Source organism: Nestor notabilis, unplaced genomic scaffold (assembly GCF_000696875.1).
Source record: "Nestor notabilis isolate BGI_N333 unplaced genomic scaffold, ASM69687v1 scaffold7553, whole genome shotgun sequence".
Taxonomy (NCBI): domain Eukaryota; kingdom Metazoa; phylum Chordata; class Aves; order Psittaciformes; family Psittacidae; genus Nestor; species Nestor notabilis.
Window position 1 is genome coordinate 55,341 of NW_009922314.1, and position 16,278 is coordinate 71,618.

The 16,278-nt window shown below is 38.0% G+C and overlaps 1 protein-coding gene across 3 annotated transcripts in view; it reads left to right on the forward strand.

Moving 5' to 3' along the window:
• FAM135A (family with sequence similarity 135, member A) overlaps positions 1-16,278 on the forward strand; it is a 69,430-nt gene that overhangs the window by 37,197 nt on the left and 15,955 nt on the right. For 2 of the 3 annotated variants that reach the window (XM_010011558.1, XM_010011559.1), the window contains exons 10-15: positions 4,452-4,525; positions 4,803-4,963; positions 5,792-7,553; positions 10,026-10,186; positions 11,888-11,979; positions 13,954-14,051. In XM_010011558.1, coding sequence (XP_010009860.1) covers positions 4,452-4,525; positions 4,803-4,963; positions 5,792-7,553; positions 10,026-10,186; positions 11,888-11,979; positions 13,954-14,051 — 2,348 coding nt within the window. Of the gene's footprint in view, positions 1-4,451; positions 4,526-4,802; positions 4,964-5,224; positions 7,554-10,025; positions 10,187-11,887; positions 11,980-13,953; positions 14,052-16,278 lie in introns of all 3 variants that reach the window. The other variant, XM_010011557.1, reaches the window with a different exon arrangement.

Here is a 16,278-nt window from a genome sequence, read left to right on the forward strand (position 1 = left end):
CTCTAAAATACCTTATTGAATTTTACTACAGTTGTTTTTATTTTTTTTAATTATTTTTAATTTTAATTTATTTTATTTTATGGAGTATAAATCAAAGTAGTTGATTGTACAGTGTGAATTGGAATGTTGCACATATTCAAAGTATTTCAGTGATGCTTTCCAGTTTGCACAGAATTCAAATAGGAATTCCCTTCCTCCTTCTTGAATAAAGAAATAAAAAAAAAAAAAGGTATAATTTAATTTCATGCCTGCATTTTTTCCCTTTCAAGTTGCTGTTATGCCCACTTCTTTTGTTATCTGTCACTATGCATAAATAAACTTTCCTAAGTTGAACTCGGGTGGTCTTTCTTATAACTGAAAAGCTTGTTTACTTTTTGAAAGAAGCGCCTGATTGCTATTCCTTGTTGAGTTCTGCAGTTACTGGATACCTCATTATCTACCCAAACATCAAAGACTGAAAAGGAGATGCAGGACATGGGTAATCTTACAATTAACTTTTTGTTTAGGGCCTGATAGCAAAGAGCAAACAGGCTGAATCTTTAAGAATTGAATAATATGGCATCAGGAAGGAAATTTTACCTGAGCCAACTTAGAGAGAACCAGCAATGTGGTGGTGCTTAATTTTACAAATTATAGTTGACAGATGTGACACTTGTTTTCTGTTCTCCAAGATGCAAAGAGCTTGTGTGAATGCTTTGCAAATATATGTAATTAAAAATACATGTAATAAACCATAGCTCCACTGGACTTGCCACATGGCAGTAGAGCAGGAGTCAGCAATCCAAAACTTCAGTAAACCTTTAAGTTAAAAAAAAGTGGTAAATTTGAGCCTCGACTCTTCTAAGAGCATGCTCAGTTGCTGATTATAGATCCTATTTTGCAGTGCTTAGCATAATAATGTGTAATTTGTAGTAATAATCTTTTGACAATTTATATTCTGAGGGTTCATACAAACTTCTTTCGGGAAACCTACAATGATCATGTTTCACCACAGGCATTGTCTGCACATATCAGATGATGCACGCTTTCTGGTTACTGAACGTAGTTGAGATTTGATGCATGACCTACTAATTCTCCTCTTGATAGAGTATCTGTCCTTTGTGGAATACAAGTTTGGTACTATACAAAACTCTTCTAAATAATCCTTTTTATTTTGGAAATCAATACTCTGATGTGTTTGGCACTGGATGCTAAATCTCTTTTTTATTTTGCCTTTTCATCTTGTAATATTTCCAGACTACACTCTCCACTGGAAATTTATCTCCAGGGAAGTTTAGTATTAATCTAAGATAAATGAACCTTTTTAGAAAGTCATTAATCTGACTGGTTTAGATACTTCATTAAAATACCCCCTAGAAATGTCTGACGTATGTATTTGGTAAATTGCTTTCACCCTCTTCATGTGGATGCTTATAAATCAGGTATTTCTGCTAAAGTGTTAGAAAATAAAGTTATAATGAAATAACATATTTCAAGTATTTAAAATTATTATTTTAATCACTTATTTTTACTTGTTTACTTAAGTATTTAAATATTTAACTATTTTCAATACTGTGAGTATTAAGCATGAAATTAAAAAGTTAGGAACACTTCCGGTGTCCTAGAACATCTGTCAACTACATTATCATGCTGATAAGGTTTAAAGCTGTGTTTTATTGAAAAAAACCCTACTACTTAGAGTATATTATTTTATATTACTAAAAGTTAGCACTAAGCTAGTTCACCTCTTTGTTCCATAGTGACATCTTCTGGTAGGTCTGAACATGCTCTTCCAAAATTATTCCTTTCAGTTGGATTAGTCATAAAATAGAACTGAGAACTAAGATCTCAGACTGCTATTCATAAATGTGCAGGGACTCAATATATTCCACGGCAGGTTTTCTGTACAATTTTTCCTTCTCTTCTGTTTACATTGGGAGGACCATAAAAACCATAATTTGGGGAAATCTGTAGGGACTAGGGAGTAGCGGATACAATTCCCTCCTGCAAAGTCACTGTGGAGTCAGTCCAAGCTGGTAATGCCTCAGTCACTGTCACCACCTGGTCATCATTCTGGTTCTGAAGAGCCTGTTTAACAGCATGCTAGCAAATGCCTTGGTCCTTCCATAAGTTAAGCACTGATTAACATAATAAGCTACTGTTGGTTTGGGGTATTCTTTTCTCCTTAAGACTGATTTATGGGGCTTTCAGAGTTTGTTTTCAGCTAGTTTATACCATTGCTATTATGCTAAGAGCTGTCTGGAGCTGGTAATCAGATTTTCTTCAAAAACAGTGGAATTACTTTAACAAGTATGAACAGGATTTATTGCAAACAAAAAAAGCGTCTTCCTTTTTCTGTTTGAGAGAGTAGCAGAATTCTAGAGATCCAGTCTCCATATAACTCCAGTTGTTTTCTGTAGTGAAGTGATTGCTCACATCTAAAGTCAAAACTACCTGGCTTGACTCCTGGGAAACAGCTTTATGCTCTTCTCTGGACTTGAACCAGGTACATCTAATTGGGCAATATTCCTGTTACTGTTTTATTTCCTGTTACCTGATTGATTAGGATCTTTAATTAGTTTGAAAATTGCTTAGTTTAGAATGATAACCAGTCTATTCCCTGTGAGCAGTTGTTCTCAAACCTAGGTTTTAATCTGGAAAGTTTTCTCCAAGTCTATTGTATAACAGTCTTCTCTCTTCCTGGGGGAAAGGTTGTGGATTAGTTCTGATGAAATCATGTGTTTGGAAGATGCATGTCTGTGCAGGAAAGCCAGCTGGGAAAATGTAGAGGAGTGCTTAGGAGCACTGATTCTGACCCCCTGTCTGTATGCATAGACCCCAGTGTGATTTCTGAAGGCATGCAGACACATCTTTGTGTCTGGTCACTGCTGAGTGGAAGTTGCATTTACAAGAAAGTATTATATTTAGCATTTTCTTTTTACTTCAGAACATTTTCCATGACTTTTCAGAGATGATGTTATGACTGAGATTAATTTCATATAATACAATAAATTGAATTCTGGGAGGTTGGGACAGGGCTTTCAGTTTCTATTGCAGGTTAGAGATTGGTGGTTTGGGCTTGGGTTTTTTCTTGAGCACCTTGGAGCATTTTTTTTCCCCAGTTTTTCTTCTATCAAGATAAAAAATAGGAAAAAGTAGAAGCTACAGAACATAAATCTTCATCCAGTCCAACCAGTACTCTTTAAATGTACACTGGGCAGTGTATCAGGAGGGAGAACTAGCTCCCCTGCAAGTGCTTATCTCTGAACGAAAGTTAATGTCCTGAAAGACTGATGTTTGGCAGGTAAAGCACAGGATTTTCCTAGTGCCATGTCTGTGCTCAGGGTGGATGTGGATGCTGTCCGCAGCTCTGAGTAAAGTGAAAGAGCTGGGGGAGCTGAACTGGGTCTGCTTTGCCAGGTACACTGCAAACTCACAATCTGGTTGGGAAATCAGGTAACTTAAGAGGAAGTCCAAGACTATATTGAAGAAATAAAGGAGTAGGGGGCAAGTAAGTGGATGGTAAATAAATTGACTAGCTACATGTATGGTTCTCCAAGTGGGACAGAAATTTTGATTTAATTGATGTAGACAAATTGATGTTTATGCTAAAGTTAATGCACAAGCAGTTGCCAGCAGCCACGATGTTTTGTATCTCTTGTTAATTGTAACAAGAACAGTATAGTGTCATACTGCACTGAATATGCATCTAGATTGAATTAATATTTTTAACATCAGATATGTGAGAAATCTCATCTTGCAAAAGTAACTGGCGTTTCTAGATACTGCATTTTCAATACTTTCATTATGTTCTTATTTGTAGAAAATTGCTGTATAATTCACACTTTCTATTTGGTGATAAAAAATATGCTCCCCTGTGGTATAAAATACCATTTTAGTATTGTATGGTTTATTGACTTCAGGCATACAATTAAGTCTTGACTACAGTGATTGTAAGAGGCACACATTTGCAGCTGAGATCTTTAGAAACAAATGAGGGCTTTGCATAATAGTTTACTGTGAGCTAGAAAGTACTCCTGGGAAGTTTGAAACACTCTGTATTTGAGACTGCATAATATCTAATGGGTTTCTACTTCTGAAGATGATCCTCAAACACATTCAGAAGTGCACATCAGTCTTTTCCTTCTTATTCACATTTCTTCTAATATTTTTGTGTGTTACTGTTTCAGATGATCCCAATTTGGATGATTGATTTCTTGGTAATCAAGTTGTCAGTAGGCAGCTGAATCTAATATAATTCCCCTCAGTCATCCAGTCCACAAAATTCGCATTCTGGTCACTAGTCTTGTCTGTGGCATCCTCTTCCCTCCCACTCAGACTGAACGTTTTTTGAAAAGTGGCTGTCTGTACAATACATACAAGTTAATAGCATTGCTGTGTAGGAAGGCTGGTGGAGTTTCAAAAATTGTATGTAACATAAAATAAGCTCTAATTTTATTTGGGTCTTACAGGTGCGCAGATTTGCAGAAGCATTCTTTTGTCTTGAGCATCCTAGGCAAGCTGCCCTTGCTTATCAAGAACTACAGTGAGTAGCCTTTGAAGTGCACAGTATAGCCCCTGTTGTGTAGTATTGTCTTGCAAAAATGCTTACGTAACAATTTCAAGAGAAACTTATGGTCTAAAGTGAGATTTGAAAATTTTAATGAAAGTTATATAAGAAGTATTAAAGAACTATTAAAGCTGTCAGATAATTAATTAGTAGAAAAGCTTCCATTAAAGTGAGTGAAACTACTGCTAATTTCTGTTAATGTAAAACCAAATAGTTCTATTTTTTTCACGTAGGACTACTTCTCTGTTTTCAGTGCTCAGAGTCATCTACAGATGTGTGCAGCTATCAAAAACACTTCCTTCTGCAGTTCTCTTCCACCCCTCCCTATTGAATGCAGTGAACTAGATGGAGATATGAACTCCTTGCCTATAATCTTTGAAGATCGATATTTAGATTCAATTACTGAAGGTAAACATACCTCACAGTGTATTTCTTTTTGAAGAAATGAGAAAAAATTGTGTAAAACCTGAGTATTTTTCTTTACATTTCTTGCTGGCTCTAAAGCTTTATATTTGCTAGGAAATTTTTCTTTAGTTTGAGTTTTGAGGATGTGTAAAGTTCTGTAATGACTAGTGTCTTATAGCTTCAGTTACCTGCATAATCTTGTTATAAACAATCCTTTTTCTTTTTTTTTTCCCTTTTTCCCCCTTGCTTTTTTTTTTTTTTTGGTGAAAGATCTGGATGTGCCCTGGCTGGTAGTTCAGAGTCTTCCAAGATCAGAGTCCAATAAACTGGATAAATTTGAAGCTGAAGAAGGTTTTGTATCTGGTTTTACTAGCCCCGAACTGAAAATAAGACCTGCAGGTGCCTCCAACCTTTGGCATTCAGAAAGTGAAAAGATACTAACGAAAACTTTGAAAGGGAAAAATGAAGATGCAAATAAATCCAAAGTTAAGGTTACTAAGCTCATGAAAACAATGAAACCTGAAAACACAAAAAAAGTTGTGAAACAGAACTCTAAGGACTCTGTGGTCTTAGTAGGCTACAAATGTTTGAAAAGTGCAGCACTGGAAGATGCCTCTAGAAGCTCAGAAGGCAGGCCTTCATACACTGCTAACGAAGGGCTGGACCCTACATTAGGTGGATTTCCTTGTGATACAAAGATGTGCACCAGGCAAATAAATCAAGGAGAGCTTCCATTTTTGCCATCTGGAACTGAGGAAAAGACAGCCAAGACTGAAGGTGTCCAACCAGGTCCAGGTAGCCCCGTGCACTGTGAAAATGTGACTGGTTTTGATAAACTTAGTATCTCCCAGACAGGCTCTGGAACTATACAAACAGATAGTGCTCTACAACCCATAGGTGCACTTGAAGGTTGTCATGGAGGACAACCAGCTTCCTCAGGAGTCAGGACAATCGAAGTTAAACCAAGTAATAAGAATCCCTATGAAGGGGGGAAAGTAACTGTTCACATTGGATCATGGGCTGAGTTTCCACAAGATGGAGTGCAAGGTGAGAATTTGCAGACACCCAATATTCAGTGTTCAGAATCTGGAAATAAACTGAATTTGGGAGAACAGGAACCAATGCTTGAAAAGGAAGATGTCCACGAAAGAAACTTCCAACATACCAGTGACATCTTGACAAAAAGTAAAAGTAATCAGCCTGCTCTTTCTACAAAAGAAAGTCAACTTTCTGCAAGTGGAGACATGACTAAATTGCTAGATGTTAGTGTGACATATGCCTCTTCCAGGTTTTCAGATTCAGGTGTAGAAAGTGAACCAAGTTCTTTTGCAACCCACCCCAACCCTGATCAGGTTTTTGAAAACGTTCAAGGGCAAAGTGCATACAATGGTGAGAGAGCATTTCCTCAGCTTTTACTAAAACCAGACTGTGCTATGAAGAACACAATAGAAAGCCATTGCACTGAGAGTACCAGCGCTGTAAGTGAAATACAGTCATCCCTGACATCCATAAATTCTCTGCCTTCAGATGATGACGAGCTGTCACCTGATGAGAATTCAAAGATATCTATTGTACCCGAACGCCAGTTAAGTGACAGTAAAACGGTATTGGATGTTGGAGCCAGTGACTTGCCAAAATGTGATGACAGCAAAAAATCAAGCACGAGTTTGCAGCAGCAGTGTGTTCTGTTTTCAGGGCCCTTGGATAACAAAACTCTGTCTAGACATTCCTCACTCTCAGGAACAAAAGATCTTTTACACTTCATTGTTTCAGATGAGGATACATCTACTCATGTGAAAAGTTACAGCCCACAGGCAGACCTTGGCACAACCTGCAAGGACTCTCAGGACATTGAAAGGCATCTTAACACTGAAGAAAAAACAGTTAAATTGCATTTGGAAATTACTTGTATGGGTGAGCCATCTGTTATTTCGGGTTCTTCATCTGTAAATGCAGTGTATGAGGTTGAAAAAACAAATGAAGGAAAACATAATGAGCCTTTAGAACTAAAGGAGACAACTGAAGAACTGTCAGTAGCTAAAAGTGAAACTAAAACTGAAAATAATACAGATAATCCTTCTCCAGCTAGTAGTACTGACATAGTAAAGCAAGGGCTTGTTGAAAACTATTTTGGGTCTCGAAGCAGCACAGATATTTCAGATATTTGGCCTGTGGACAACAGCAATCCTGTTAGCCCTCAAAAGGAAACATACGAAAAACAAATTATTTGCTCTTCCCAGCAAGATGAAGAAGAAGAGGATGATCAGGAAATGATTGAAAACGGGTATTATGAAGAAACAGACTATAGTGTATTAGATGGAGCTTCCAGTGCTGACCAGGGTCATGGCTCAGCAGAAGAGAGAGGCCTGAGATCTGAAAGGATTGATAGTGGGCCTCTGCGAGAGGGAATGAGCATGCCTCCTGTCTGTACTCCTGGTTGTCTGTCTTTCCCTTCTTCTCTGAGAGACTCTCCTTGCAATGTTATCTGTTCTTCAAGAAATAAATCTGATGCAATTACACAACAGCCAGGCAGCACATCCTACAGCTCAGCTTCAGCTGTTTCCTGGTATGAAAGCTCCCCAAAACCTCAAATGTTAGCGTAAGTGATTGTTTTAAACCAAAGTTTTTTACTTTTAGACATTATGTTAATATGGTATCAAAAGAGGAAAAGAGTGGTTGGGCTCTTAGAGTGCCCCCAAGACTGCGCTTGTGGATTCCACATGCTCAGTAACATCCCATTTCAGATGTTCAGATAGAAAGTGTGTTAGCGCTGGATTTCTTCTAACAGTTACCTTGTCATTTCATGTGGTTTGACAAACTTAAAACAAAGCACAATTTTTATTTATTTATTTTTTATTTCTCTAATACGTTGCTTTTTAAAGAAATGATCGTATCACTGAGAAGTGATGTTGCAATGGCTACTGAGCATAAAGATGGTGTTTTATGAAATGGAAGCTGTTAAAAAGAGGGCTGTAGCACCTCTCATACGGAGACAGAGTTGGGCTTGTTCAGCCTGGAGAAGGCTCCAGGGAGACCTTATAACAGCTTCCAGTACCTAAAGGGGGCCTAAAAGAAATCCAGAGAGGGACTTTTTACAAAGGCATGTAGAGAATAGCTTTAAATTGAAATAGAGTAGTTTTAGATTAGATACAAGGAAGAATTTCTTTAGTGTGAGTAGTGTGAGGGCATGAGGTGCTGGCACACATTGCCCAGAGAAGCTGTGACTGCCCCATCCCTGGCAGTGTTCAAGGCCAGGTTGGACAGGGCTTGGAGCAGCCTGGTCTAGGGGCAGGTGTCCCTGCCCATGGCAGGGGGGTTGGGACTAGATGAGGGTTAAGGTCCTTTCCAACCCAAACCATTCTGTGATTCTAAGAAAATAGCAAGTATAGGAGAATACAGTTTGAGTTTAAAAACATAAAACCAAAACCAGTCTGTAACTGGTTTTCCATCTAATTAGCGAAGTGAATGTGCAGTGCAAGCCAAGGTGATGGCCTTATTTTTAAATCTTAACTCCAAATACCCGAAACTTAATACCTCAGAGGTGATACTGCTTTAAATTACGCTGCAGTTTGGATACCAGAAAAGCCAAATTTAGAGCAACATCAGGGATCCCAGATTTCACTTTGTCTTGCTGATACTCCCTGATGCTAACTGAACATGGGAAGCGGCAGCTTAATGTGTTGTATTGGAAGTAAAACGTTGCCATCGGAGAGAAGAAAGCTTAAGAAGAGAGGTAAAACAAGGAGAATGCTGAGCGGACAGGAGAGATAAAAGACGAGATAGTTCGTGGTAAGCAGCTGAGAACAGGAGGGAAGGATTGAGTAGTGGTGGTGGAAAAAAGGTTAGGAGTGGTCAGAAAAGTAGCTTCTGAAATACTGGAGAGTGGGTACTGGCATGGAATGGGAGGGTTGAAAGCAAGATGCTGTTTAGGGTCTTCTGTGAAAATAAAAGAAAGGGGTAACTTGGAGTAAAATCAAGGACTTGACCTTGGGGAAAGCAGAGACTCCCGGAGTGTGGGATAATTGGGATTCTAGAGGGCACAATCTGCTCCACAGAGAACCAGCCTTGGTACGCTCAGTTCAGAAAACATGCCTGGAGTACAAACTCAAGTAACTTCTGCTGCAGAGTGATAAGACCAGCTGCCTGTAGTGGTTTCTGTTTAGGCTGACTTCATTGAGGCTTGCTCCTGCCAGTTAGTGAGGAATGAGCTAAAGATAAAGCTGGGAAAACACAACAAAAAGTAGAATGAGAGGAAAACAGTGAGCAAGCAGAAGAAGACAGGATACAGCATGGCGCTGGGAGGGACCATGCAGAACAGATGGATTAAGGAGGGAAAGTAGCGTAAGGAAGCATAAAGCCTGAAGTGCTGCAGGGAAACTGATACACAGTTATTTACGTAGAAAGGTCATACAAAAAAAGCAAAGGGAAGAGGAAGAAAGGGAGGAATGCAAGGAACTCCCAGCATGTGGGGAGCTCAGCTATTGGAAACCATGTAGTGTGCGTGCCTTCGTATAATGCGTAAAAGATCAGGGGACTGGATCTGGTTTCTTCTGAAGCAGGTATCAGTTATTCAGCCTACCAGAGGTATAGCGAGCAGTTGCAGCATTGGATCCAGCTCTCTGCTGACCTAGGAAATAGGCTTAAAGTTTGGCAAGAGTTATCAGAAGTCAGTAGAAATCTATACCTTGACTTGTGATGAGTCACAGTTCCTGTCATTTTGTTATTACATTTGGGCAAAGCTGTTGCTCACTCAAGACCAGAACTAAGCCAGAATCTTCAGTGGTTCCAGAAATGCTTCAGAGTTTGCAGAGATGTTCAAAGGAGAAAAGAGCGTAAAACTTGGGATATGGATTTTGTTACAGAAGAAAAGGGGTTGTGGGAAGCTGCAATAAAAATATTTAGAAGGAACTGGTTTGTTTTGTGAAGATAGTAGTTTGATAAATGTATTTCTCTTTATATCAATTACATAGAAGACAAAGTAAAAAGACACTATAAAACTGTATTCTAGGAGACGTTATGTTAGCCTGGCAGTAGTAAGTGTTACTTTATCATAAATATGGTTTTGTTACAGTTTCCTACAGGCTAAAGAAGAATTGAGGCAACTTAAACTTCCCGGATTTATGTATAGTGATGTTTTCAAACTGGCTTCTTCAATACCTTATTTCAGTATGGAAGAGGATGACTGCTCAGAAGAAGGAATACATCTTATAGTCTGTGTCCATGGCCTAGATGGTACGCTGGGAAATGTGATACTGGATGAGGTAGCAGTTCGATGGTCGGTCAGGTTTAGCGTCTGTCATTTAAACCCTGAGCTGAACGCTTCTGGAGTAGGTTTGCTGGAGGGAAATGGGAATCTGACATTGTACGGCTGCATTTGACAATGTGTTCCATAGAATCGTTTAAATTAAGTATCTTATGTAACATTTGTCTTTAGTAAAACTTTTATGCAATTAAACCCATTTTATGTGATAGTTCATGTTAGATACATACTCCAGTTTTTTATGTCATACACATATGTGCCCATATCATGGTAATAGAATGGAGTTACTAACAAACCAGTTTTGTTCAGAATTTGTAATAATTACAGTGTCAAGGAAAACAAAATACATGTATCTTGTTAGGAAAAAGATAGTATATATAAATGCAGTCAAGTGCTTATAAAGTTTTAGAAGTTTGGCTTATTGAATCACAGCATGGTTGAGGTTGAAAGGGATCTCTGGAGACTGTGTAGTCCAACTCCCCTGCTCAAAGCAGGGTCATTTGCCCAGGACCTAACCCAGTTGGGGTTTTGAGTATTTCCAAGAACAGACACTCTGCTGAAGTAGAAATGAGAAAATCTCTTGCTAATTGGAAGTATTGGAAAGTTGCTTGAATATATTCACCTGCTTTTAGTTCAGAGCATATGTACATGTTGAGAAAGAATGCTCACTCTAGATAACATATTCGTAGCTTTCTGCTGGCAATGTTTTTGTCTTTTATTGAGAAGCTTCTTAAACTAACAGTGGAGATAAACACAGGAGGGCAGCAGTATAGAATGCTGGACTGGACCTGTACTGCAGACACCTTGTTCATTTTTCAAATTCCTAAGGTAAAAAAGAACAGAAAAGAGAAAAGAAAATACTAGCTTTTCTTTCTTCTTCTGGGCAAAAAGCAGCTTTTGTTAAGCACTTTTAAAACAGAACTCAGAAGTATTCTTCTTGCTACTGTAGATGTTCAAGTGCTGTTGCACTTCTAGAAAGGACACTAAATTTACATTGACTAAAAAATCTGTTGTTAAAAAAATCCATATATTTGAAGCCTTAGAAAAACCCATATGGTTAGAATTTTCTTATGAAATGGTTAGTTCATACAAGTTCTTTCCTACTAATAACAGGTTTAAATAAAAATCTTGTGCTCTAATTAATACAGAAAGGGTACTCTTCCCTTAAAAGCATTACATGATCATGCAGAAAAATGTTCAGGACGTCAGTGAAACTACTGTTTGTTAACCTCGGCACCAGTCTAAATGTACCTTTATCTGCTAAGAGTCCTCTCTGCCTTTTTATTCCATGAAGATGTTTATGACTTGCCCTTATTCCTCGCTCCTTCACAGAATTATTTAAGCTCTTTAGTTGACTTTTACCAAAATTAATGAGGTTTTCAAGAATATAATGTTCACAGTGCTATGTATCTGTTGGATGCTAGGACAGAATCAAACACAACTTCCTAAATCCTTGCTTTTTAAAAACAGTGTCTGCACTGAATGTCATTTTTATAGATCGTTTTGGCATTGCATTTGGCATTGCATTTTATCTATTGAGTCTTACTGGATTTTAATTAGGGCTGAGAATATCCTTAGCTGTGCTTAAACAGAAAGTTCATTTTGGTATTCTAAGTGCTTTTATTGCAAGTTAACTTCACAGTGTCTAACTCTTGGTTGTTTTTCTTTTTAAGGTAACAGCGCAGATCTAAGATTAGTGAAGACGTACATTGAGCTAGGGCTGCCTGGAGGGAGAATAGATTTTCTTATGTCCGAAAGGAATCAGGTATTTTCCAACAAAACAAGAATTTTTGTAAAGCAATAAGCAGTGCACATCTTCAGACACATTTATTTAATGTGGCAGTTCATCACATTATTTGTGTTTTTATTGTGTTCTCATGGAACCCATGATTTGAACTGTGGCTTGAGTTAAAATAATTACAAAACATAGTTTGATATTGAAGGTAAATACATAAGGAGTAACATTTTTTCCTGCCATCTGGTTGTGTGTACTGGTATCTCCTGAGTTCTCAGTGTAATCAGTTAGGATTGTAGATTAATACCCTCAATGGTAAAAATAGCGAAAACCGGTGTGGCAAGAAGGGAGGTGTGTCATTTCAGAGGATCTGAGAAATACAGAATACCTGTCTCTTGGTCTTTTGTCAGTGTACTACTGTAGGATCCACATTATGACACTTATCCAATATCAAATTACCTCCTGTGTTAAACTTTTATGAATTTTATTATTTTCAGCTGCAGTAAACTTGACAAAACACAGAAGACCAGTTTTTACTTTTTGCGTATGTGTGTTACGTGTTGTGTTAGACATACTTCAGGGATGAATTAGAACAAAGAGTCTCTCCAAACGAAAGGTTCATTTAGTGCAGTAGTGATTTTTTGGCGATAGCTGCTGGGACAGGCTGGGCAGGCACCAAGCCATGCTTCCTCTTCTCTAGCCCTACAGTTTTTGGCAGTCTGCAATTCTGAAACTTTCTGATGTGGGAATTCCATTGAGACCACTGGGACTAACAGCTAGTGACAGACCTTCTTCCTTAATGCTGGCTGATTCTTTATGGTTGTTTTTACTTGCAGTTTCCACGGCATGCAGTTGAGAGTACTTCTGTGGTAGATATACATGACTAATTCGGTAGCAAACAAGGATATTTAAACAAATTCCCCTACAGCTTGTTTTGGCAAAACAATAGTTAATAATCATTCCCCATTTTCCACTTCAGTTGATTAAGTATTTTATAAACAAGTACAATTTCTCCCTCAGGAGGCAACGGAAGAAACTTAGTCCATTCAGTATTTCTCAGGATCACATGCGAAAGAGTTTCTGGTCATCTGTAATAATCCTTCCTTGCCTCTTTTCAAGCTTCTTGTCTTTTAAAACAGGATGATCCAACCAGACAGGGCATTTAAGATGGTTTTTTTTCATTGCTTTCCTAATGTAGCTGATTATATAGAACACAGATGTATAGCTTATTGTTTGCATATATGTTTAGGACTGTTTCCCTATGTAACATTGTTTTGCATTTCTTGCCACTTAATCACCCAGGCATGTAGTACTATAAGGTTTTTCTGGAATTCTGTTCGGTTCTAGATTTGACTATCCTGGATATTTGATTTTGTCTGCAAATTCTGACCTATCATCTCCTCCTTCCCTTTTCCAGATCATTTATCCATATATTGAACACTACAGATTTAGCACAGATCCTTTGGAACTTCTGTTGAAAAGTTTTAGGCAGCCTTTGCCTATCTCTTTTAATTCCTTACTGCTAATCATTGTAGAGAGTCAGCTGTGAACTGGGAATAAGGCTTTAAGGATTTTCGTTTGTTTTGAATAACTAGTGCTAATGTAGGCTCTTCCTGCTGTTGCAGTAATTGTCTCACTTCTGTTTCATGGGCAGTGTGATTTAGTTTTGAATATGCAGTTTGGTCTTCTGTTTCACTACAGATAAGATTATGTGTAGGCAAGGCTTAGAAGTAAGGCTGGCTGTGTAATGTTAAGATTTGTTTTGGTGTGTTAGAAGAAAGCAGTCTTACAGTAAAATGTCTATCACTTTATTCCATGTTACAAGAAAAAAACCCTTGAATTATAATAACTAGCTCTAGTGTTTGTATTCAAAATTAATATGGATGCTTTTATTTGTGTGCTGTTGACATAAACACTGGGGAATAAGAATTCAGACTGAATGCAGAATGTATATTGCTGCATTAGAAAATACAGTTATTATTTTTTATTTCTTTTATTTTACAGAATGATACCTTTGCTGATTTTGATTCCATGACAGATCGCCTTTTAGATGAAATTATACAGTATATACAAATTTATAATCTAACCCTTTCAAAAATCAGGTAATATCTGTTCTATACTATTTATAGAAATAAATTTAAAACTAGAGCCCTGTGTTGTTCTGAACTGTGATGCTCAGGAGCAAGCTAAAAGAGAGATGGTAAAGAGAAATTCAGGGAGGGGGAGGAATAGGGGAAAGGAGGACAAAGAAAAGAAAGGAAATTCCAAGCTGAAGGGAAACTGTGGTGTTTTAAGCTCACCTAGTCCTGTTGGTGATTTTAGAGCAGAGTTAAGCATTACATTTAAGGAATTGCTGTCCTGTGCTTCCTCAGATCCTGCATGTAGGGTTCTGCAGAAAAACTGATAATATTTCGAGAAAGTCAGAAGAAACTCTGATAGTGCTCTGTTGACATGCAGTTGGCTTTCTTCTGATTTTATAGTCTCTTCACCAAGTATGACATAGCAGGCTGTCTATCTTGTCATTCCTACAGGGAAATTCCATCTTATCTGTGATGTTGAAGGGCAGCTGCATGGAAAAAAAATCATCATTCTGATGTTTTCTGATTGTTTCATCTGCTAAAAAGCATGTTTTACATCTTCATAGAAGGCTCACCCCAGTCTATGCATTCCTGTTTCCTTTATCAGTTACTTCCAGGGAATACCTGTTCCATTTATTTTCTCAAAATACAGTGCACCATTTGGGCAGACTACCTTACTAACTCCGCGGTGTTGCTGGAGTTAGCTCATTGATAGATTAAAGGGACAAAATCAAGCCTGACTTCATCCATTTGGTTTGGCATCTTAGAGTTACACATCTGGAAGTGGTTTTGCTTGCTAGTGACATGTATTTCCTACAGATTTTTGAGTACTGATACTTTTGGTAGGCCTATTCAGCTAGAGAAAGCATGTAGCATGTTTAAATATAATCTTGCTTTTTAAACAGATGTTTCTATTTTGAGAAAGGCAAGATTTAACATGGTGAATTTTGTCTAATTTTTTGTTTTCTTTTTAATTTTTTTAAAAGCACTGTGTGGTCATATTTGTGTCATGCAGGCTGCACGTTAGCAGCCTCAGTATAGGAGAGGAGAGTTCTGTAACCCACCTGCGCATGCTGATACCTTCTCTCCCATGCTGTGGTCTGAAAGCTGTAATAAGCACACCCACATTTTGACCTTCTTGTTGTTCATACCTGAGAACTGAATTCTCTTTGCTTCTCTCATAAGACTTTGAATTTGTAAATATTTTTTCAGACTTACCTATTACTTGTCACTTGAAAGAAAAAAGAAATTGTCAATTTTTATTTTAGTTTCTTTTTCAAGGTGTATACTTGTCTTTGGCCCTTGCAAAGCAGAAGTCTCCATCTCTCAACTCTAACTTGTCTTGTGAGAAAGTTAAACCTATCAGCTAATCCTGCAGCTGTTTCCTGGGAGCTGCATGAGAGAGCTTTCAGAGAGATGTGTTCATATGCAAGTCCTTGAAGGGTCACCCAGAAAGGCCAGGAAAGTACTGTTGAGAAATCCTCTGCTCAAGTAGCCAATGTTTTCCTACCTCATTTTGGCTGTCCCCGTGTAAAGAAAGCAGACTTTGTGCTAGTTATCCTTGTTCCCCTTAATGATGCTAGTTTCTTCTAATAAAATCTCCATGTCGACTAAAGGAAGTGTTTCCTGTACAAGTGCTGCTCAGTTGCTGAATCAAATGAAGTCTGTAATGATTTTGTATGACAAGAAAACTGACAGCTTTCTATGTCAGAAACACCTGTTCAGCCCCCCTTTTACTCTCCAAGACTTGATACGGGCAAAAGGGAGCACACTTCATATGCAGAGCTGAAAGTTTATTGCTAGTCCAATTAGTGTTCTGATAATCTCATTAAAAGTGCAGCAAAAAATTACTGTTAGTCTAGTTATAGTACTACTAAAATTCATAGTCTGAATTAATGCAGGAAAGTCCTGTTAGTGATATGCCAAAAGTTGTTATACAGAAACTTTCTGTTATCTTACTCAGGTGTTAGGCTCCCCTTCCAGCAGCCATCTGAGTCCTAAGATTGGTGGTTTCTGTCTTCCTTAAGCAGTGGGACATCAGCATCCTGGGGCTTCAGTGCAAGGAGAATGATGTTCATGGTGGGGGAGTTCTGCCTCCTTGGCCTTGGGTCTGACTGGATTTCTTTTCATACTTTCATATTTTCAGTCTGCCCACATCCTCTTCCATTTGTTTACCATTTATTCTTTTTGTCCCCCATTCTCTGTTATCTCTAATACTGCCTTTCTTTTGCGAGTTGCAAGACTGCTTCTG